Genomic DNA, 25,234 nt, shown 5'->3' with positions numbered 1-25,234 from the left:
TGACTTGCATAGCATCCTGTGGTTAGAGCGTAGCTAATGCTTGAGATTGATGTGTGAACCACAGTCTTATGCTCTGGGGAGTAGTCAGTAAAGGAGACAAAGCAGCTCTGCTTTGACACTGAGCTGATCACTGGATAGGAGATTGTTCTACTTTTCCATAATTGCAGCTGACCTTAACTTGACTTTGGGAGTGGGGAAAAAGTTCAGTGCTGAAAGATGATTTGGACTGGCAGTAGACATTCTTGGCCCAGTAGGAGGTTGCTGTGTACTCACAGCAATGCAAACTGTTGTGTATGAAGGTAGTTATGGTTGCACTCTATTAGACTGTTTATTGCTGCAAATACCACTACAGGAGAGGTTTTGGTTTGTTTTGGCAGGGGGCCGGTGTTGGGTAGGTTCACTGCATCATGGAAAGCTCTCCAGCAGCTGAAGAGGTAGCTAGGTTTTTGCTTTACACAACTTCCAGAAGGCAGAAGTGCAGATGATAGAGAATCTGTATGCTCTAGGGTTGCTACTCTGCACAGGTCATTTTGCACTCCATAGAAGTGCATAAACATGACTGTTAGCCAAGACTTAATGCTAGCATCCTTAGCAGTTTTCATTGTAACAAATTTAGGGAGTTACTCACCCATGTCCTCTCTAAGAAACCCACTGTGTGTATGGTGAGAGCTGTTGAAGGCAGAATTAGTGTGGAAGATGATTAAGCAGTGAATAGATATTTGTCCTTCAAAACAGCTTTTGAGGGGTTGAAGTGTTCAACCTCATCACTCAACCATCCCCTTTAAGACAGTAGTTCTGTGGGCAACACTGTAAGAGAATCTCTGCTGGATTTCCCCCCCCCCCCCCTTCTAATCCTGTTGCTTAGTTTCCAAAGTGTTTTTACTTTGCATTGCCACAATGTGCTATGCTTCCCACAGTTTGAGATCTAGCTTAAGTTAAAGCCAGCCTCGCTGCCAACCAACCCCCTCTGCTGGGCCAGCAGTCAGTTATAACTTCTACACATTTCATTTTTCAGTATATAAAATCACCTGATAGTAGTTTCCTCCCCATAGCGCCCACTTTTTTGGGTGGTTGGGAGGGGGGCAGAAAGGCCTGTGGTGTGCTGAATTACAGCCTAGCCAATTGTAAAGGCTTCCTTTCTCCTTGAGACTTTGGGTCACTGGTGGGGGCAGTTCTTGCTGAGGTAGCACAGCAGTAGCACATATCTTTGTGCTCGCCCTCTTTCGCTTTTTTTTAACAGGTAAAGCAGCAGTATTTTAAAAAACTGATTATCTTCCGTGCTACCGCAACAGACCTTAATAGCAAAAGGAAGTCAGGTCACTTGTAGTTTCGGGTAGGAAGAGGAATTGGCCTATTTGCTCAAATTATGCACAGGCAGGTGAAGTGTAAAGTAACCTAAACTGAGGGTAATGTTCTGAGAACAACTTACAATGTATGTCAAAGAAGCTATCAGTACTTCATAGTAGGCAGGTAACTTCATTTCTCTAAAGGCTGGGTGTATTTCAAGTGTTTCTCTTCGTTAGCCATTGCACCCCAGCATAGCAGTAGTCTTAGCAAAGCCTCTGATCACCACTCCTTTAGGACTTCAATAGTGTAAAAAGGAAGGGTCTGATTTTGCCTTTGTTTTGCTTATTAGTGCATCCAACCTTTTGCTCCAGGAATGTCACTTAGTGTGTCAAACTTTTTGAAGTGGGAGGACTTTGGTCCTCTTTTTCACAACTGTCATTGAGGAAATGCAGCTGGCTTCTTCATCCTAAGATCCACAGCTCTTAGAATGATACTTCAGCATTGGTCAGTCACTGGCAGGAGGGGAGTGTCCAGTCCCTGAAGTTCCCTTCAGTTTTTCCTGGCACATTAACCAGGCCCCCCTGATTCGAGAATTCCAGCCTGTTAAGTCTAAACATTTGAAATGCAATGTGTCTCATTCCCAGCTGTGTCCGAGGGCAACATTTGATTTTAGGGGTGATTGTCCCCTCATTTCTGCTTCCCCTTTTGATACATTTGCAGATGCTGGTTCTCCTACAGGCTTGCTGGGAGCTGGGGGGGAGTAGGAAGAAGAGTGCTAGACTGAGAAAAGCCAGAGGCAAAAAGGAAGGCCTGTCTCTCCAGCTGCCCCCTCCCTCCTCCTTACCAGTTGTCTTGTGTGGGGCTCTGCCAGCTCTGTGGGTAGAGGGCATTTTTTCCTCACAGCTCAGGCCCAGTGAAGTTGGCTCGTCTCTTGCCTATGGAAGAAGGGGCAGGTGGGATTGGAAAAGAACAGGCTCTGGGGCAAGCAGTCCCATCTCCATGAGGGGAGCAAAGCCAGAAGGGCATTTGGAAGACCATGTTTGAGCTCCTACAGCCTGCACCAGCAGCCATGCTTCTGACTGCAGAGCTCAGCTACCTCATGGATGGAGGGCACAGGACACAGCACAGCTGCTACCAATTCCAGAAAGTGGTAAGGGGCCTTCAGACCCAGCTTCCTCCTGCTGCTGCCACCTCTAACACCCTTCTGCCCAAGGCAGTCAGGGGCTCAGCAATTCTAGCTGGTAAATTTTTACCTGAAATATTAACCTCTCTTACTCAACAGGCCCTTCACAGGCAGCCAAGCCTAGGCTGGCCTCTCACAATGAAAACTCAGCCCAAAAAATTAAATATGAACTATCAAAGTGCCCCTGCATGCTTTCACAAGCAGTGCTAACATGAGTGGACAGTATTTCACATATGGTCCTTCTCAACCTAAAAATCACGTGGCCTCTCCCGAGGTAGGGAAAGGGGGGATTTAAATCTGTTTCAGGGAAACATATGGGACTTTGATCCTTGGGATTAGCTACTGTGACAAATCTGTGCATTGACAGCTGGAAACTGAACTTAAAGTATGGACTTTGCACCAGCCAGTAGAATAACTACCATGTTAAATAAAACCCCGAAAGGTTTTATTGTAGGTATATTAAATGTCCAAAGAAAAAAGCCAAGTGGCTGGAGTGCGATGTGTTTAGCATGTTATGAATCTTCCTTTTTTTGATGATTCCCAACATGAAATGCTTCCTTAAGGCAACCAACTTATTCCAGTTTCATGATGTCATAGAACATGACCTTCGAACCTCATTCTGCTCCTCACTGTACTATCCAGATTGGACATGGGGAGCTTTCTCAAACAAGACCTAGTATTGTACTTCTAATTCAGAAGGTAGGTGTAAATTCTGTAAGTAAATTAGAAATGCTGTTCTTCGGTTAGGCATTCAAGTTCAGTCCTTATGAGCAGGGACAGTCTCAGGGCAGAATACTCATATCTTCTGTACTGAGACTGCCTTCATCAAATTCTACATATTATGCATCCAGTCTTCTGCCAAAAAAAAGGAAATGGCATTGGCTAAGTCTTCTCCAAGGGCCGATGTCCATGTCCTGCTTCCCATCCTAGAGGCGAACTGCTACGAAAATCCCATTGTAATGGATCTGTGGACCCTAGAGTCAAGTGGATCACTGAGATGAAAATTGACATTCAGGGACTTAAATTTTACTTAATGAAGACAAGCCCACCATGCTTTGCTTGAAGAAATTGTTATTTTTCCTCAAAGTATATTTAACAATTTGAAGTATTCTGGCTGTGGAAGTGCTTAACAAGAGGGAACTTCAGGCATGGGGTATTCCCCTGCTGCCAGGTCTGGTCCCCAAGCTCCAGGCAGGCTCAAGTACCATTGTAAAAGATCTGTAGAGCTTGCTGCTTAAAGAAAGGAATTATTCAGGTAAGCGGGGAAAAGTTTTATTTCATATAAATTCAGGGTTAGGGAGAGAATACAATACTTTTTGAATGACCATTCCCAGCACAATCAAGCCAAAGCTTTTATATAAAAAGTGAGGGATTTATGTGCAATGCTAACAGTGGAAATGTTGAGGACAAGAGAAGAACAAGTAAATGTCTCAAACTTTTTATTGATCCTTTGCAGAAAAATAAAACTTATTTTAAAACAGCACTGTGAAACAAGTAGGTTCCCAAAATTTGATTGGCTACCTCACTGTTAAGTCTGCAAATGTTTACTAGGAATAATAAAAACAATCCTGGTATCACATGAGCCCTTTATCAATTGCTGAATATTTGTTTAGAGATGTTTAGCATAAATCAGACTTGATCTTCCACAGTACCAAATATTATGCATATTTTGTAGCTCATTGTGTGCTGTGATTTACAGTATGCCAACTATTTTCAAGTCCTGTAAGTAAATATTTACTGTACCTTAAGTTGTCAAATTTTGTTTATACAAGTTTTCCTGTACCAATCAACAGAAATTTAACTTCAAAACAACCTTTGTACATTAATACTTTTCATGAATTAGTTTTCAATTTAAGGTCTCTCTATGTCCGTGATGAATCACACAGTAGTTTCTTTTTGAAATACTATTGTAGCTTTGCTGCCTATTTATACAAACAAGGAAAGTGAATTTGCCCCCACCAAAAAGGAATGTTCTTTAAAATGCCAGAACAGACTTTCAAGGTAAATCTTACTCTCCCCCATTACTTTTCTGAAAAATAGAAGTGTTCCAAATCCTTGTTAAATCTCCACTGCTTTAATAATGTTAAAGAGCATCACAATCGAAGTTACCTCGTCTGCATAAAACAGGATTTAGGGGTTGCATTACAATGTTTGAGCACCACAAGTCTCAGTAGGAACACTTAGTTCTTTTTCTGCTAGTTATTGAGGAACAGGTATCAGGTTGTTCAAAAGGGGTAGGGGAGTGTCTTGGTAGTAGATAAATCATTCTTCAGTGCAATGAGGAAATCCTGTTTTGCCTAAATTTTCAGCAGAGTCTCCTGAACAGCAAGCCCCCCTGCCAGCTACCTATCTGCTGAATCCTTTTTCAGATATGCTGGTTAGAGTACTGGAAGCCTCATTTTACAGACATTTCCTTGTCAGCCAACTCTTACTCCTGTCTCTGTCCATTAGGGCGTGTCTTTCTTCTTGCAACTCTCCTGAATGAACAAGACAATTTCATTTTACTTTAGAAATCTAGATTAAATAAAATCAGCTTGTTTAACATGAAAATATTAAAGCCAATCCTATGAGCTAGCAGTAGATCTATCAAGCTGAATTGTCATGCCCATAAGGGTATGTTATCTCTTGAATCTGCTTTTTCCTCAAGACCAGAAGCACTGGAAGTGGCTACATGGAACCAAGAATCTGGTCATCAGACTGGTGGTGCAGAGGGGCAATAATGGCAGCTTAAGGGACATACCCACAGTCTTTGGTGTTGGGGTAAAAGGGATCAGCCAGGAAGCAGCCCTGTGGCTCCAGCTTTGCTTAGCAGCTGTAACAGTCCCTTGGAGGCAGGAGCAGGTTGGCATTATTTACAATAGCCAAATAAGCCCCTGGTCTGTACACTTCTTAGAGAAAGGAACAGAGGTAGGAGTAGTGGAAAGCCACTTCAAATCCCCACCCCACATTGGTCCTACTGATAGTACCATCCATTTCATAGAATCAAAGGGGAGGAGGAAGGAGAAAAAATACGCTCACACTTCACTGATTTGTCTTGGTCCTAAGGTGGACTTTGAGTTGATGACAAAATATCCAGGTATGATTCAACTGGCTGGAGACAGGTTGGTGTTATCTATAGGAACCTGGATTTCATTCCTAGCATCAACCCCCAAGGTACTAGATCTTAAAACACCAGAGGAAGGCAATTTTTGTCTAGAAGTAACTGAATGACAAGCAGGCAGTACTATATATGGACTACAAATGGAATCCTATGCTGTTCTCTCAGTTCAATATAGTGGTAAGTCAAAAATAAGGATTTTCAGGCTCCTCCCCCTCGCTCACTTAAACAGCATAGCACAAGACAACATGCATGTCAAGAAACTTACCCAGGTCGTCTTCCAGCTTTGCATCATTGCATGATGTTCACTGACTGCACTTTTCCAGCTGTCATACCCCTTTACCCATCCAGCCTGACCAGCACTATCTGAAAATTGTAAGTCATGAAACAAGCTACATGAATAGGCTGTGATTAAATAGATGAGTATCTGCCATTGACTTCAGGGGAAGCTTTGAAAAACGTCTGAGTTAACATCAGTGGAGTTTGGAGAGAATGTTGGTGCTCTCTTGATCCCCAGAATCAGTAGGCACCAGAGCACTTGGCTAGATTTTCAAAAGTGCTGAGAATACAACAGCTCCTATTGCCTTCAGAGGGAGCTGATGGCTACACTCAGCCCCTTTGAAAATCAAGCTCCTTATTTAGATATGTACAGAGGGATTTAGGAGCCTAATGTTAAGCACCTACTTTTGAAACCCTTCAGCAAGTGGTTATTCTGGAAATTTTAAGTGACTTCAGTAATATAAATGGCAGGGGGTTGAAGTAGCTACCAAACACAGTAAATCAGTACTGGAAATATAAAAAGCTGACAGCTGTATTCAATCAGGAAACTAAAAATCCAAGCTTGTCTAAATGAACATGTTTTATGGTTGTTTCGAAATTACCCGTCAGCAGACTACCTGTTTTCATAACTCACCAACTATGTAGTCTAGAAATGAAACGACAACAGCAATCACATTAGTCAATATGGATATGCTACTTATTCCTTCCAGAAACAAATGCAGCCCTCATGGGAATAAGCCAGCCTTTTAAATATTGTGAACTAGGAATCCCTTCTACAATAACATCTGAAGTGGACACTAAATTTACTTAGAAATTAGTGTTTTTTTTAATAGTAACAGTCTTCAAGCATGTATATGGTCTTTATAGGTGAGCTAATTTTAAAGCTGTCCTCCCTGCATCAGGCCAGGATAAGCAGTGCATACCCACTGCAAGAGCCTACCTTTTCCTTCCACTGTGATGAGCACTTTTGATGTTTTATTTCCAGCTTTTGAGAGGACTGAACAATGGTATTCAGAGTTTTCTGCTACAGCATCTTTCACCCAGCTTAGAATATGCACTCTGCCATCAGCCAATGCATGGGATTGCTCACTGACACATGCTTCCACTTTCTGTCCATTCTTCTTCCAGACAAAATGTGCATCACTGGGACCTGTGAAAATCTTAGTTTAATTACTGAAGAAACCATTTGTAAGAAATTAAAAATGAAGAGAGTGTCAAATGTAGATTAAAGTGTGATGAAACATTAACATGAAACCCTGAAATTGTGATGATTAGACAGCACCAGATTCTGGATTTTAGAATATAAATAGCTGAAGATAAGAACTGTTCTGAGGGCTCTGTTTGTTCCTATGGTTCTTGAGTGCAGTGTGGTCAGAAGACTGGGACACCAGTGTTGATGAGCAGGTAAGAATAAAAGCTTAGCACTCCAACAGAAAAGATTCTCAGGGAATTGTTAAGTGGGAAAGAAACACCTGGATTCTGACATTCTCAAAAGTAGAAGCCACCCCTGAAAGAAGTAACATGATTGTAGACTGGACAGTGAGGGAACCTAGGTAAGCCCGTGTGCAAGAGGTGCAGCACTTGTTTTCTTGAAAAGAAGACCAATACCAAGTACAAGCCACTAGCAGAAAAAAGGCCAGAAACTCAGAGCCGTTGAAGATATTAGGTGTAATGGACGCAAAATCAGATGAAACAGAAGAGACATCACAAATGTCAGCAGGGTAGTCAGATAAAGGAGGTGAAAGAACTTGGCATCTTAGGGTAAGAGGAGCAGAGGGCAAATAGCTATCTAGCCTTTATGCCTAATCACCAATATTCATACCATCCGTGAGGAACAGAATGCAACCAAGCTAAAGATTGACATTGTTTTCTTGGGATAAAGTAAAATAGGGGCTATCAAAGACAGACAAATGCAATTCTGCTTGGTGTGTACAGTTAGGAATTTAGCGGAGACAGATATAGCCCAGATAAAGAAAACAGGGATGTATGCTGTCTTTGGCTTTCCATATCGAACAACTTAAAAAAAAAATCCATTACCATTCTGAAGGCAAGTCCTGATGTGCCCATGTGACCTATAATCAAACACCCTTATTGATGAATAGAGGAGGGAAGATAGCAGTGAGGCAGGTGGTCTTAGGCCTCTTTTTGTTGACAACGAAGGGAGGAGACACCATATTAGAGAGACTTACCTACATTGCAAGGGGTGGATTCACTGACCACTACTATGAACTGTATAATGAGTTGATTTGGATTAGTGATTGTCACATAAGAGGGACACTGACCTACATTCAAACAGGCAGACCTTATTAGGTAGGCTTTGCATGGAAAATGGAGAACTTTCACATTAGTGTTCTACCACCACACCCGATGCAGTAGGCATTGTACACATACCAAAAAACCTTCGTCCTTATCTCGGGTTTCAGTAGACAAAGTGGAGTGGTTTGGAAGTTAAAGGAATAAGAAAAGCTTCCTGTTTGTTAAAATACCTTACACAAATGCAAAGAAACAACAAAGTGGTAGTGAGGATGAATGATGGAGATTATGATCTAATTAAACCTTGATAGGACCATTCTGTAAGAGCAAGATAAAAGGGAAGAGATAGGAGATTGGCACAATATATTTAATAGTACTTAGATACCAGCTGATAATCAAGATGGGAGAGATTAAATTATTTGGGAAAAATATATAATGAACTGAAAATACCCAACCCTCAACATCTGCAACAGCCCAGGTGTGCAAGAAGACAATGGAAATGAAAGTTTGCTGGACTATGCAGGACACTGGTATTTTAGCTTCCCCAGTATCTGTACAGTAAACTATACACTCAAAAAACAACAAGGTCAGGATTAAAAAAAACAAAGGCCACACCAATTCTGTGATTTAGACTGATAATTAAAAGGACTCTTGTGGGAGTAATGCCCACAAGAAACTTGAATTCAGGATACTAGTGAATTGGGCAAGGATAGAGATTTTCTTGTTATTCTTTCTACTGATCCCAGATGTGTCATCGAAGTCCAAGGATATTTTAATTTCAGGAAATCAAATCTTGGAATTAAAAATTTAGATCCTGATTCTTCAAAGCCTTACATAGTTTCCTACTGACTTTTCTAGGCGAGGAGAGTGTTTTATTGGCCTAGGTGCCATGCATACCTCTGGTATTGTATTGATAGTAATGTTGCAAGGGACTGCATTCTTGCAAATAAAGAGTAACAAGTTAATATAAGTTTTACTATCCCTGGAAATGGAGAAGTGAGAAATGATCCACCACAAATATGGAAGATCAGTTTAAAAAGAAAAAGTTGATTCTAACTAAAAAGTTAGAAGACATAAAATGGACTTTTGCAAATGTCAAGATAAACGCTTGGAGAGAGAAAGTCCATTGATACAGTGGAAGGGATAAATTTAGTAATGACTTCAACAGCTGAGGAAATTAGTTGCTTTTCCAAAATTTCTGAGAGAAATTGAAATTTGACCAATTGAAAGTCTAGAAATACTTGTTAAAAAGAGCAAGCTAGAGAATACTGTGAAAGTTTGAACAGAGAACAGCTACTAGGTAATTGGTTTACTAGTATAACACACTTCATTTTATGACATGTCCCATAAGAATTCATGTGACCTTATCTAATCTTATCTTCCCACTCAGTTGGCATCGTATCATATATATTACTAATCAACTAAATTTAACTATTTGTTGCTTTTAGCAGTGACCTAACCCAGAAGGGGGAAAAGAGATACTAAGCTATACTAAGCTAGTAATTTGCCTGGTTCACTATTCAAGCTTTTCAACAGTTGCAATATGCATTTTCTTTTAAATGAGCTAGTGTAAAACTATTCAGTGTACTCAAGTACCACAAAGGATAAGAATGCAGTGTATGACAAGCCATCCTAGATAATACTAACTCTTCTCAAGACCTTGCAAATATACCAGTGTCTGGATAAGTATATATATTTCCATGCAAAAGTAATTGTACAGCAGAATATCAAGATGACTGGCACTAGAAACAACATAAATGGCATACACAAGAAGATGAAGCAACTTATTCCCTTTCCCTCAAAATCCTAATTCTATTCAAAATACAGATCTTCACTCATCCTCTTGCTGTTTGGAAGAGAGGGTCCCGTGATTAGGCCCTTGCTTGGGACTTGGGCTATCGAGGTTCAGTTCCCTGCTTTATCAGACTTCCTGTGTGACTCTGGACAAGTCCCCTCTCTCTGTGTCTTCGTTCCCGATCTGTAAAATGGCTAAGATATTTCACTATCTCACAAGGTTTTTGTGAGCATAAATACGTTAAAGATTGGCAGGTGCCCAGACACCACATAAGCATTTAAGAGTGTCATTTTCAAACAAATGGATTCATAGTAGTTCAGCTACTAACTTTACCAAGTTTGATTTGAGCTACTTACTATCTTGACCTTCTAGAATGTCCCTTTTTCCTACAGTAGTGGGCGGGCCATATCATGAAACAGCACGTTTAATGCAGAAGACCATTTCCTGCAAACTTATTTTCAATTAATTAGAAATGCAAGTCAGTGTGATTTCATGCTATTTCCCATTTATACTGAAGTGCCAAAAGAGTTGCCAAGCGCCTGCTCTGTTTTCATTACCAAAACAATCTCAGTTCTTAAAAATCATAATGGTCTTGGAAAGGCTTCAGACGCTTTAAAAAAGCTGTAGTTTCCAAAAACAAACAAACTTGGGTTTGGCAATCCCTTTAGAAACTTCCTTGTTCTGGTTATCTCACAAGGAGTGTGATCCTGGGTCATCACTCTGGGGAGTCACTGAACAAGTGACTACTTTGCTGTCTTCCCACAAACATCCATCATATGCATAGTCAACAGTACTGGGATTTCCCACACACTGCAAGATTTTTGCACATCAGACTTTTACAACAACCAACCAGGATGCAAACAACATGTTTGTACCCTTTTTGGTCTGCTTGGGAAAGAAAGCTTTACTGGCCTTTCTGCACGTTTCACGGTAGTTCAGTCCTGATTCTCTAATCTAATCACATCTTCCACTATGGTACTTAGTTTCATTTGCTCAGCTTCCCAGAAGCATGCAAAAGGTTAAAAAAAAAAAAAAATTGCTAGGAAACATCTTGATCTCCCCAATCTTCTGGTTTACATTAAGTACTATATTATGATTTGCATAAATCTTGATTCAAACACCTGTTATGTGTAACTCAGCTTTAACTCTCCAGAATCCTCTGAGATACATTGTTTCTGTAAGTGATATTTAATAGATTCAATGAAAGAATGTCTGCTAAAGTTTCTTGCAGAGATGTGCTGGTGAATCCAATACAAAGGACTGTGCTTCTTTTTAAATTAAGTGATGATACCAGATGATAGAAGTATTGATACTGCTGAGAAATAGTTGGCAATCATATGTCATAACTAGAAAATTTATAGTTTCCTTTGTATTTATGAAGTGGATAGAACACAGATTGAATACAAGAGAATTGCTCACTGAGTGACCATAGAATTTCATATCTTGGGGTCTTCAAACACATTTAAACAAATACTTACATTCAGTTGTTATCCTCTCTTTGTGAGTGCTTGAGAGATTTAAAAAAAGGATTATAAAATGAAAGAAAAGGATCAAATTAATGCATAATAATAGGAGTGCAATATGCATCAGAAGCTATTCTGCACATGTAACCATCAATATAGTAAAACCAACCTTAGGAAATGGACTTTTCAGGGGTGTCATCTCAAAGCCACTGTTTCAAGCAAAGTCACTAGTTACAGAAAGCCATCAAAACTTGGACAACTATTTGGAGATTTACTTGAAAGGAGTAAAATTAATGGTCTGTCATATATTCACATAAAAAAGCCCCACGCACCACTCTCCCAACAAGCACTGATCTTGAGACTGAACTATTCTTTTCCTCTGGAAAGCTCCTCCCGGTCAGTATGGAGTGATTGTCTGGGTAGTGAAAAGAAGCTTGCATTACCTGTGTTATGCTTGTGTGCATATATACAAGGCTTCATTTTCCAGAGCTGCCACCCTAGTACATTTCACACAAAGCCAACATTTTTAGACTTAACACCTTTGAAAATCAGAAACTTAAAGTTCCCCCAGCTCCAGTTTACATCAATGGGAGCTGCAGATCCTCATCACCTCCAATTTGGGTCACTTTTTAGGTGCCTAATTAGGGATTTAGGTGCCTAACTTTAGTCACTGAAATTTGAAATGTTCTGAATTCCCTTAAAAAATTACAATTTTAAAAAGCAAAGTAAAAAACTCTCCAATGTATGAACAATACAGCTGCAGATGTTCTACCGGCAATATGCAAGAATACACTTAGAATACTAAAATTCTACTACCAATTTACTGATTATTAAACGGTTCACTGTATACAAACCTAATCCTGAAACAGAGTGCAGACTGCTTCCAAAAAACCTCTGAGATACTAATTTAAACAGCTCATTGGAATGAGCTGTTTCCTTGACAGGAGAAGCAGTAGTACAAGAAAGAAAGATTGCCTGAAGGAGAATATTGGAAAATCCTGGGTCCTGTGGCCAAAAGGCTTCCATGCCTTGCAAAAGAGGGGAAGAAAGTGAGCTTCCACCACTTAATGAGCCACTTAAAGATGCATTATGTAGAACACAAGAAATGCTGTCACACTGCCACTACACAATTTAATGTAGTATTTTTCCAGAATCATGCTATTCCTGGAGCTAAAATGAAGAAGCTTAGATCAGGTCTCCCTGAAGGTCACTCTAAGATTATCAAGGATGGAAATTAAATAGTAAAGGAATGTGACTAGTAATCAGGTAAAAGCAAAGAGTGAGCTGCTAGCAAGAATAAACAGCTTAGAGTTGTACCTAGCTAATCTCTAAAAGTCACCAGTGAATTGATATGCAATGAACTTTAGTGATTAATCAGCAATGGCTGCAAGGGAATCAGAGAACCTTCATCTCAGAATAGAAGGGCTTTTGTACTAGCCTAATGAAAATTTACTCTGGCATCTCAGGTGTGTGCTAAAGCAGGATAACAAGAAGGACTCTTTGTACTGATGGTTGGAATGATGAGAGAAAGGCACTATAAAGAGAGCCAATAGAAAAGGGTGTCATTAATGGTGTACAGGTATGGAAGAACAGAAAATATATACAGATAGAAGATGTGGCTGGCAGCCATGGAGCTGGTTCAGAACAGCCCATACAGGAATAGTGACATTTCTTAATCTCAAAAATGAGAGACATATGGAGTAACAGCTGGTCTACAGGTTTGGTTTGAACTGAACATACTGTACTGCAATAAAAAAAAATTAAAACATCAGAACCATTTAGGAATCCCTCATCCAAAACTAGGATTAGGTTTTAACAAACTGTATAATCTGGTTGCAGAAAAAATGATCAGGAGCCACAGGACAGAAAAGTGAAAGGCAAGATTAGTCTTTTCAAAGCAGTGAACAGAAAAAGAGAGAGCATGCTTCAGGTGGAGCAATTCCTGTTACATTAGAAAGGCAACTACCAATACTATTCTTTGAACAGTAGGCGAATGAAAACTGGGTGTTAGGCTGAGTGATTCTCTATTTGGAAACTGTAAGGGCTAGATGAGAAGCAGAACTCTTGAGGGCTTGTCTAAATTACCCACTAGATCGATAGGCAGCGATCAATCTAGCAGGGGTCAATTTATCACGCCTAGTCTAGATGTGAGAAATCAACTGCTGAGCGCTCTCCCATCGACTCCAGGGCGAGAGGCGCGGGTGGAGTCAACGGGAGAACGTTAGCTGTCGACTTACCACAGTGAAGACACCGCAGTGAGTAGATCTAAGTACACTGACTTCAGCGATGTTATTCACGTAGCTGAAGTTGCATAACTTAGATCAATTCCTCCCCTAGCGTAGACCAGGTCTGATTGAGTCACAGGCTAGCTGATAATGAACTGATACAACTGAAGCAGACGTAAGAGCTGTGACTCAGCAAACCCCTGTGAACAAGTAGTAAGAAAACAGGGCACTTGCTGAGGGAAAGGAAGTTTCTTGACATGAACAGATTGCAACAAGTCCACAGAGATATGACCTAAAGTGTGGTCTGCTGTTGCGCTTTCCAGATAATGACAAGGAAGATGTTTGTATGAAGGTACCAGCTCCTTACCCCTGTAGAAGAGAAAGTGGATTAGCTTCAATAGAAGCTAAAGTCACAAAGAGAAACATGGGAAAACAGATCTCTCTAACTCCTGGACAGAGGGTTCATTATGTATCATAAAATACTGTTTGTTTCAATTAGCAGCCAATTCATATCTAAAGAACACAACCTGCTGCTTGCACAAAACTGGATTGTTTGTTAAATTACTGCTAAATTTACAGAATAGCTACACTGAAAATGTGTTGATGTCAGCCTTATGGAAAAGATTAAATAGATTGCACATGAAATGCTGCACGTACAAACTAAAAACAATAGAATGTCTCTTGTGGGGAAAAATATCCAGTCACCACTGCGCAATACACATGTATGAATGTAAGACCAAGCATCTAACCTGAAGATGGTAAAAAATGCAAAGAGAACAAACCAGAGGACCGCTGACCTGTCTACAAGGCTGGAAAAGTCAGTCCACTTACGACCTATTGCTTCCAGTGTGTCAATAGTATGAATTTAGATATCAGCTAGGTGGGTCCAAGAAGGGTCTCACAAAAGGAAACCTACATAGTTGCCTGTAAAAGATAATACATGTTAGAAAGCTGAACACTAGGGATTAGTGGGATTACTTAGTTTCCAGATTATGGGTTTTCTAATTTAAAGTACTCTAACAGGTTGGTAGCCTCTTGCATCTAGTAGCAGGGATAAGATGTTCATTTTTTAGTTTAGAGGTAAGGCAAAATAAAGTTCAGCTTCCCAGACTGTTTACGGAGAGCATCTACATAGCCACTGTCTGGGGGCAATGGGGAAGAAAAGCATGTACCAAAAAACCCTCTAACTGCGGTGCTCTAAAGTGAACAAGGGAATATGTCCCATCATTTTACCTTCATCTTTTGGAGGAGAGGGGATATGGTGTGAAGAAGGCTAGAGAAGGGCAGAAATTAAGTTTGATCCTTGCTGGGGTGGGGGGAGAGGTACATAAAACCTATATACAGCAGGTGAATGATTTCAGCAGGAACAGTAAAAGTTAATGGGATTTACTCAGGCTCCAGATAATGGAAATACTAGCAGTCTGAAAGGTAAGGATTTTTCATTAAAAGAGCTGATCCTAGCTGAAGGCAGAAAATTAGGTCCTCATTCATATTCGTGACCCAACACTAAGCAAGGACACCTAATCACCCCTTCTAAGAGAGAACATGGAAGCTGGCAAAACATATTCTGTTTATAGTCCTTGAATGTTCTTAATATAATGCCTCATTGCTGCAACATGGGTCCACGCATATCACTGATCAGTAATGCATTTTACAATCTAGGACTGTGAAATCCAAATTCTTACTGGTACCAAGGGCTTAGCAGTAAATCTTGGCTTGCTAGTCTGGTCTAAGGCACTACAGAACCTATGATATACACATTAGGCATGGGGGAGGAGATCAAAGAATGGTTTAAGAACTTTATCTGTATTATAAAATAAGAGAGAGGCTAAGATATGAAGTCTAGTAAAACCAATCTACAAAGAACCCCTCTCTCTTCTGAGAGTCTTGGAGTCCACTGCAAGAATCTACACACCATATTTGGGTCAAAAACATACCACAAGGTAACTCAGAGTGCAGACTTTACAAGCTAAATTCAGTATATCTAGATGCTTATGTCTTATCCTTCGTCACAGTGTAAGTTTACCACAGCTGATTTTGTAAACAATTTGTTCTTGTGTCTTGCATTGTATGCCAGCTCAAAATATCACTTCCTCCCCCACTTGGAATCTCTTATGAGAGAGACTGAATCACTGATTTTAAATAACATGTGTGAGTGCACTGGGTTGGCAGCGGGAACACTGGTATTTTAATAACCAGATCAACTTATGTAACTGAGACAAAGGCTATGGCTACACTACAGTTTAAGTTGACATAAATTGTGTCACTCATGGGTGTGAATTAGCCACCTTCCTGAGCAACATAGCATGCCAACTTAAACACCGGTGTGGACAGTGTTAAGTTGGCAAGAGAGCTTCTCCCACCAACAAAGCTACCGTCTCTTATGGGAGCTGGAGTAATTAAGCCAACGGGAGAGCTCTCTCCTGTCAGCTTAGAGCGGCTACACTAGAGACCTTACATCTTACCGATCCTAAGTACTGCACTAATCATTATGTAATGCACTAAGCAGCAAAGTGGTAGGTTCATACAGGTATCCAATGGTAAGTTTTCTACCCAAGTTAGAAGGTACACATCATCGGCTGTATATTTGAGTCTCAGGAGATTATTCACTTTCTATAATAGAACTCAACAGGGTACATTGCCAAAAGAGAGTAGAGATCTCCTTATTAATGTAACACATAGATACCACTCTAAAATTAATTTTAAAAATGTACTTCAGATCTTTGAAGTGTGATCAATAATGCAGTGATAAAATCCCACTGCAAAGAATCAGATTTCACATTGTCTTGATCTTAACTTCCTTGTTATTATTAGTTACAAAAACCCACCAGACTGATGTACCAACTTAAATCATCCAATCTCTTAACAGTGAATGTGCATAAAATTTATAAACAAAATTCACTGATACTTTGTCGAAAACTAAAATAAAAAATACCACTACTGTTTGTAAGGTGCATTTGAAAACATTACATACATGCTAAGAATAACTATTATAACTACAATACCAGTTCTAACTTGAGAAAAAAACCTCTCGAATTTTTAAGGGAAAAATGTTTTTTATAGCATTGCCATTTTCACTATGCTGGTTAAGGTAGTTGTTTGGAATATATGAATGGTATACTAGAACAATGTAATCTACTGCTGTACCTAATGATTCAGTAGAAGGGGAAAATCTCATTGATCCTAGCCAATTGCACAATATTATACTATGGGGGAATACATTTCTCTCTGATCTCAGCTGCTGATTTATAATTAGGGCCTTACCAAATTCACAGCCATGAAAAATGCGTCACTGACCATGATACCTCGTCCCCCACCCGTGAAATCTGGTCTTTTGTGTGCTTTTACCCTATACTATACAGTTTTCATGGGAGAGACACGTGTTTCTCAAATTGGGGCTCCTGACCCAAAAGGGAGTTGCAGGGGGGTTGAAAGGTTATTTTAGGGGGTCGCAGTATTGCCACTCCTGCGCTGCCTTCAGAGCTGGGTGGCCGGGGAGCGGCGGCTGTTGGCCAGGTGCCCAGCTTTGAAGGCAGCACCCCGCCAACAGCAGCACACAAGTAAGGGTGGGAATACCACACCCTGCCTCCCTTACTTCTGCACTGCTGCCTTCAGAGCTGGGCAGCCAGAGAGCGGCAGCTGTTTGACTGAGGGCTCAGCACAGCAGGCAGCAGTGCAGAAGGAAGGGTGGCAATACCATACCAGGCCATCCCTACTTCTGCGCTGCTGCTGGCAGCTGCTCTACCTTCAGAGCTGGGCTCCTGGCCAGCAGCCGCCGCTCTCCAGCCGCCCAGCTCTGAAAGCAGCGCCGCTGCCAGCAGCAGCGCAGAAGTAAGGGTAGCAGCACCGCAACCCCCTCCCCCACAACTCCTTTTTGGGTCAGGGCCCCTACAGTTATAACACCCTGAAATTTCACATTTAAATAGCTGAAATCATGAAATTTACAGTTTTTAAAATTCTGTGACTGTGAAATTGACCGAAATGGACCATGAATTTGGTAGGGCCCTATTTATGTCCCAAAGAGGAATGATATAACCCTTGTAATTCTTACCCCGTTGATTCAGAGTTTATACCATTTAGGCCTAACGTGCTCCAGGCTAAATTTGTAAACAACCATCTAGGGGCTGGAGGATGGTACAGACTTTCACTTAAAATGAACCAACAATGATAATTGTCCCCATTGCAGTTATTTCTTTTAGGGGTCCAGGTTATACTGCATTCAGTTTTGTCTTCAAATGTATCAATGTATAGCAACCGTCAGTCTAACAAGGGAGCTGTTTTCTGTTTGTTCAGATCTACCATTATCACCAAGAATTTAAAAACATTACATTAATTTCAAAGGTTTCCGTGAAGATGCTGTTAACTGACTAGATATTTTTCCAGAAAGGGGGAGGGAAAAAGAGGTGTGAAATAATATTGGCATTTAGAATTGTTTTGCATACAAGATAGGTGTGATCGGTCAAAGCAGGGTCACTGGTCTCTGAAACAGGAAGTGCTCAGTTAACAACATTATAATGAGTCAATAACAACTGTAGGCTCTCAACGAATTTGAGACATAAACCAACAAAAGCAAAGACATTCTTAGTCTAGTTTAACAGGACTACATGCTTTTGATGCAAGTCTTTCTTCAAAGGAATTTAGTTGGTTGTGTAAGCTTGAGTGACCAGCTTTCAGGCCTTGTCTGTTAATATCAATAGGGACAGTATTTTTCAGCCTTGCAGGTTACCTTTGATACTAAAAACAAAAAAGAAATAAGGGGACACAGATGTATATGTAAGGCATAAAGATATCTCAGTAAAGATCAAGCTCCATCAGATTACTATATCCACAGAGGCCGATATTAAATAGTCCTGGGCAGTCAGTTTCAGATTAGAAACAAAAGGTTTAGGGACAACCTAATACAAGAAAGAGGATATAAAACTGGTTAGCAAGTTCAAATTTAGCATCCCCGCATGAAGATAAAGATAAACCAAGCATGGATTAATAATGACTGTGCAGATTAAAGTCAAGGGTATGGGCTGTAGCAAAGAGAAAGCACCACATTATTTTATACTCAAAATTAATTTACTGTCCATAAAAATGTTACAGTAAAACCTCAGAGTTATGGACTGCTCTGGAATGGAGGTTGTTCGTAACTCTGAAATATTCATAACTCTGAACAAAACGTTATAGTTGTTCTTTTAAACATTTACAACTGAACATTGACAATACAGCTTTGAAACTTTACTATGCAGAAGCAAAATTCTGCTTTTAACCTTCTTAATTTAAATGAAACAAGCACAGAAACAGTTTCCTTACCTTATCAAATCTGTTTTTTAAACTTTCCCTTTATTTTTAATAGTTTACATTTAAACACTGTGAACACTGTGCTGTACTGTACGAGCTTTTTTTATTTGTCTCTGCTGCTGCTTGATTGCGTACTTCCAGTTCCAAATGAGCTGTGTGGTTGACCAGTCAGTTTGTAACTCTGGTGTTTGTGACTCCGAGATTCTACTGTACAGATAAAACATTTTAGGAAGTATTCAAATACTTTTTTTCTAAGGGATTGGATGGCTCTAGAAGACATGAGGCTTTTCACCTCTAAGTTATAAATTTGATTTAGGAACAGCTTGTTTATGAGCCATCTGACGGCTGGTCAGTATTCTCAAACTCTGATCTATGAACCACTACTATTGACCTTTCAACTGGTCCACAGAAGTAATAATTAAAAACCATGTACTGATGGGAGGTAAACTCCAGGAATAGCCACTCTCAGAGAAGGAGAAAGCTTGTGTGGAGGTGTATATTGTTTTATTCTTTTGGATTATCAATAAAACCAAACCTCAGGCATTTGTCTGAACACTAGCTCAGGCATGGCCTGTTGAGGACATGATAGATATGCATTCTCTCCAGAGTTATGGGTAACACAATCTGAAGTATTCTCAAAATAACTGTGAGGCTCATAGGGTAACGTCTACACAGACTGAGGTAACAAGCCTCCCGGCCCAGAGCAATGGACTTGGGCTAGTGGGACTCATACTAGTGCTCTAAAAATAGCTGCCTAGACAGCTCTCTGAAGTTGCAGGTGGGGCTGGAGCTGAGCCTTTGAAGCCCAGGGATAAGGGTGGGCTTTAGAACCCGAGCTCCAGCTTGAGCCACAACTTCAAAGTGCTGTCTACGCAACTGTCGACCTTGGCTGGGAGACTCGCTGCCGCGGCCTGTGGACACATACCCTAATGCAGAAGTTTAAAACAAGAAGCGTAGAAATGTTTGCAATGGTAATTCAGTGGAAGCAATATTTGTCCTGAGAAGTGAGAAAGAATAGCCTTCAGAAGTCATTTGTGATTTTAAAGAATTATGGGTCTTTTTTCCCAGTAATATTACAGTTGAGGTTTAAGGGAGGACGGGGGACTATTTGTTTGCACCATATTTTGATAAAGTAACCCTCAAATGGTGATGTGCCCAATCAGGGCAAAGTAATTAAAGGGCTTATTACCTGATTAAGGTATAAATAGCTCCTTTAAAATCTGCTTCTGAACTTAGGGAGCATTTATTGTCATTCACATGGGGTTGTCATTCAGGCTGGAGAGTTGGGAAAAAATAGTAATGGAAAACCTTCAACTTCAGAGAAAAACATCTGGGGAAGGCAGAGTCCCCAAAACAATGAAAAGCAATATTATCTGAACCTGAAAGCCAACACCACAAGGTTTCTCCCCATTACCGCTAGACCACTTAAACCTTCATTGACTCTGACCTGTTTTTATTCTTTTAGTAAAATGAGAGCAAACATAATATATAACTGTAATCACCATTAACAAAAGGAGCTGTATAGCTAGCTATCTGTACCCTCTAGTAGCTCAACCCCATACAGAGATTAATGAGTCTGCTACTGCCTGTGAGCTAATGAGCCTGATCCCTTAGCTCAAAAAATACAGCCTCATGATTTTACATTCAGCAGTGTCCTGGGTCAGTCCTCACAAACAACCAATTATTACAGAAGGAAAACTTACAAAAGAGTATCCTTCCAATCCCATTTCTTAACCTCATTAAAACTTCCACTAATGCCAGCCACCAAGCTCTGGGAGGCTCCTGATAAATGTTGGTTTCCCAGATATGATGTCCAAAATCAAGAGAGAACTCTCTTATGGCATGATTATGAGAGTCTGTTCAGAGAGAACATTAGCTGATTCTTCCTGCCATTACAAATAATGTTAAATGTGGAACACATCACTCCATTGATCTCTGGACTTTCTCCAGAAATGTTCAATGAAGCTGTGAAGTAAAGATTAAATTCCGTTAAGGTAAATTATAACGACCTCAAGCGGGCAGACAAACTATAACCAGAAAACTCCCATTAATAAACAACAAACTTCATCAGTGTACATAGTGTTCCTGCTTGTTTTTTAAACATCTATTTTAGTCAGCTCATGCTGGAGTGATGGGATAGAGTAATATATTTATCTTTATATTCACCCTCCCTTGGTGACTGTTCCTAATGATAGAGGATTAAAACGGGGAAAATTGGCAGATCACTGTTACACCATCCATGACATACTACATTTTAACAAATAAATACTTATAATTTCTCCAAACTTAGGCCACAATCTTGCAATTGCAAGTGCAGATCTTAGCATCTCTATGAAGTCCTACTGACTACAATAGAACTCTGTAGCTGTGTATGTTGGCAGATCCTGATGCAGGCTAAGTGCCAGTTAAATGACAAATAACCCCTTCAATAGGTTGCACATCTCTGGGGCTGGTGTTTACCTGGAGCAGCCTGCCATGACACACCACTGAATATTATGGAAAAGTTAATCATTTTGTGGTAGAGTGAGTGAGTGAGTGTGTGTGGGGAGGCTCAACCAGTGAAGGAGAAGGAACTATAATTGTCCCACCTATGAACTTACTTTACTATTTTTAAACAAAATTCTCTGTTGGTAATATAGCCAAAACCCTTGTGTCCTAGACCTGAATTCTTCACCAGAAACCCCAGAATCATGTGGCACTCTGCCCCCTCCAGCCAATTCCCCCTATCAGGAGTATAGCATTCTTTTTGTTATTAAATTCAATTTATTTTAGTATGCACCAAAGATTGTTTACACATGCTGCGAATTTCTAAATCCACAGAGAGTTGTTGCATTATAGAGATGATTAGGGGAAGCTGGAGATTTGGCAGGTGGGTGACCAACTGTTTGGTCTTCTAGGACCCTGGATAACATAGGAGATTTTGTTCTTTTGTAACCAGCAGGCAGTTAGGCTTTTGGTAATGGGAAGAATTGCATCCTTTTGGACAGCAGAGGTGACTTTAATTTTGGGGTAGGAAGATAGGAATTCTTTCCTCACCTCAGCACAATTTGACAACTAGCTCTCCCCCCTGTACCCATGCTGCTGCTAAAATGTTCAGCCGTGACCTCGTGAGCAATGTTTCCATTTAAGGTATATTATAGTAAGTCTTCAGTGTTAATAGGACCTTGAGATGAGTGGGAGAAGTTCATACCTTTTTAGAACTATTGCTTCAAGGTGTTTGCAGACTTGGACAGACATCATTTACATTGAATTCACATTCAACTGTTTTCTTCCTAACTTAATTTTTTAAAAATAAAGCATAGATTCTGGAGTGCAGTTATGTGGTAGTTTATGTGGCTGCATTATACGTGGGCTCCTGCTTCTTCGAAACTATAGCATTTATTTCTCCACCTGGAAGACAGGATACTAGGCTAGATGGACCTTTGGTTCGACCCAGTATGGCTGTTCTTATGTTCACCCATGCCATGTTATTCTTCTCTGTGTAGCAAAACACCATATTTTATACTGCAGGTAGTACTGCAGGCAATATGACTCCTTTATGGTTATTTCTAAGTAAGATATCACCACTATTCTCTGCAAGAATGCAAACTGCTCTTAATAGAAAGCTTGTTAGGTAACTAGTGCTGCTCAGCAGTAAAAGCAGCATACACTGTTTTCAGAAGTTCCTGCAAAGTTGTGGCCACTGCTTCAGTTTGGTGATTTTGTAATTTTTCAGCAGTGGAATGTGCCCATTCTGCCAGCTGAAGATTCGTAATGTTTCAGAGGAAAGCAAACAGCTCCAGCCTCTGCAAAAGGCCCAATAGTTTGATGCTCTCATTTGAACCCCACAGGTGGCTAAGTTGACACCCTGAATAAAAACACATTTCGTTTTCCCGTATCATTGTTCTAGCCTGCAGAATTTCAAAAGTAAAAATTTATGACATTATCCAGTTCTTTTCAACTATTTGTCTCTACCTTCTGTGAATTCCATAGACTGGCTTTAAGAAACAATTCCTTTTGTTTTAAATTTACTGCCATTTTTTTTTAATTATAATTTATATTTGAGAGAGAGAGAGCACATGAAAACAAGTTAGAACAGACATTTCCAAATACCAATTGAAGAGACACTACATTGGTTAAAAAACAATTTTTAAAAATAAACAAGTTTCCTACCTACATTACTAACATCAACTTAGATTATTGAAACAAAGAATATTTACACATTTTCTTTTTACTATTTATGCTGTTTGCTCTTTGCATTTCCTCATCTTGGACAATAACATAATTATTTTCACTTTAGTTTATAATAATCTTAAACTTGCTACAACATTTGTATCGCAAACACTGAAAGAAATGTTTGTTAAACAGTTTCCACTAACATTTTTTTTTAACTTATGGAAAAATGGCCTTCAATTTTGTAAAGGTTTATTTTATAAAACAAAATATTTTGATCAAGTTCAATCTGAAAGTTGTCCATTAAGAAACATATGCAGAGGCACAGCAAAATGAAAAAAATGCCTTACTTCTAGGGCTAACAGTCTACCAAACACTTCCAAGTCTATTCTTCAAATCAGAAGATAAAAGCGTTTAAGAACATATTTTCTACATGTTTCGTTTCGTTTCGTGCTCCAAAACCCCCAAAGTAAAATTCTTTTAACTCCAAACAGGACAAATTCTGTACCACATACCTGTTAAAGACAAACTATGAATTTCTGAAAAAATAATAGCTTTGGCCTCAGAGTTACAGCTTTCAGCTGACATATACTGTGACATGAAAGATAGCAAAATAATAAGAATTTTACCAGACCAAAAAAATATGAAAAGTAATTGGTCAGGTCTAGGTAATGTTCAACTCAAATAAATGCAAGCCAGTAAAATTATATAATGAAAAAAAGATCATATAAACCATGAGACTGAAAATGTTTATTCATGTGAGTGAATTTACATATGGAAAGCCACTATTCAGCAAACTACTTAAGCACATGAATAATTTAATTAAAGGCAAGGGACTATTACATGCTTAATGATAACGGCATGCTTAAGTATTTTGCTGGGCTAAGGCTGAAGCATTTACAGTACAGAATTCAGGCCTAACCCTGAAAGATACTAAACACCCTCTGCAGCCACTGATTTCAGGACAGATCCTTAGACTTCCACATGCCATTTATTAATCAGGACATGGGGATGGATACAAAATATGCAATGGAGAAAGTGTTGGTTTACAGAGGGTCTTCTTACTTACCAGTGGCTTGACAGAAGAGGTGAAAGGTCCCCTGGACACTAACATGCTGTGCCTGGTCACTTAGGAAAGGCGGTAACAACATGACCATTACAAGCTCTGTGCTAGCCCAAACATCAGGCATGGTATTGGTGGGTGAAGGAGGTGAATCACTTCCCACACAGGACAAAAAGGAGGTACCAGTAGGAGGGAAAGGTATAGAAGATGAGGCTGTGTGACAGAAGAGGACAGAAAAGAAAAAAGAGGGCACTAAGGAAAAAAGTTTTAAGAAATACATAACACACTGAAGAAATAATGCAAAAAGGACACATGAGTTTTAGAAGGATGACAAATAAAAATCACTAGATTCCTGGAAATGAGCTCTATTCACTATCTACCCCCTAGGAATTTGAAGCTGAAGAGAAAACCTCTGTGAAATTCATTACAGAAGTCTCATTAAAGAAAAGCACAACTTAAGGCTTTACAATATTTAAAGTGGTTTCACTATGTACACTGGATGAAAGTCAAGGATATAATACAACTTATTTTAATATTTATTCTGTTGCTTTTCATATGTACATGATTAAAAATAGAAAAATAAAACCAAACTGAATCTTATAAAATATAAACTGTTTACACTAAGATGATCTATGTTTGAATGAGAGGTCAACAAAAACAACAAAAAGAAGCCTGGGCATACTGCTATTTACTCTGACAATTCTATTTCTAACATTTACAGAAAGACACGATGGAAGAAACAATTCTTCAGAACTGTACCACACAAAAAACTTTTACAGACAAATAGAGCCGCTGTGAACCAGGTTTAGAATGCTTGTACTTTTTCCACTTGCAGGCATGATTCATGTGACAATTCAGCTAACCAATTCTTTTGAGCAACTCCAGTTTCAGTCTCCAGTTGCATACGAGATTGGTGGAAGTTATCCAGAAATAGTGTAAAATTGCAAAGACTTCGTTTTTAAAGAGAAGTTCAGTTACTTTTGAGTATAAAAAAAACTGCAGTGTTGTCTTGTCTAGCTATCAACTGCAGCAAGTTTCCCCCATTCAATTATTACATCAAATTCTTCTAATAAATTCTGAATTGGTTCCACAGAGCAAAAACCTCTCAGAAAGGCATGGCTAAATGACAGCTGCTTCCTGTGCCATTTCAC

At 39.7% G+C, this 25,234-nt stretch overlaps 1 protein-coding gene across 1 annotated transcript in view; it reads right to left on the bottom strand.

The window, feature by feature from the left end:
- Positions 1–858: 858 nt before the first annotated feature.
- The window catches only part of SEMA4D (semaphorin 4D), a 157,513-nt gene continuing 133,137 nt past the window's right edge, over positions 859–25,234 (bottom strand). Inside the window, exons 16-19 of the mRNA XM_084629075.1 lie at positions 24,090–24,296; positions 6,787–6,996; positions 5,836–5,933; positions 859–4,947 (exon numbers count right to left, since the gene is read on the bottom strand). Of these exons, the coding sequence (XP_084485201.1) occupies positions 4,918–4,947; positions 5,836–5,933; positions 6,787–6,996; positions 24,090–24,296 (545 nt within the window). The 3' untranslated portion in view covers positions 859–4,917. The remainder of the gene's footprint in view (positions 4,948–5,835; positions 5,934–6,786; positions 6,997–24,089; positions 24,297–25,234) is intronic.

Source organism: Lepidochelys olivacea (genome assembly GCF_965140295.1).
Source record: "Lepidochelys olivacea isolate rLepOli2 genome assembly, chromosome: 5".
NCBI classification, from domain to species: domain Eukaryota; kingdom Metazoa; phylum Chordata; order Testudines; family Cheloniidae; genus Lepidochelys; species Lepidochelys olivacea.
The sequence above is the reverse complement of the archived record's forward strand: the minus strand, read 5'-3'. Positions and strand labels throughout refer to the sequence as shown.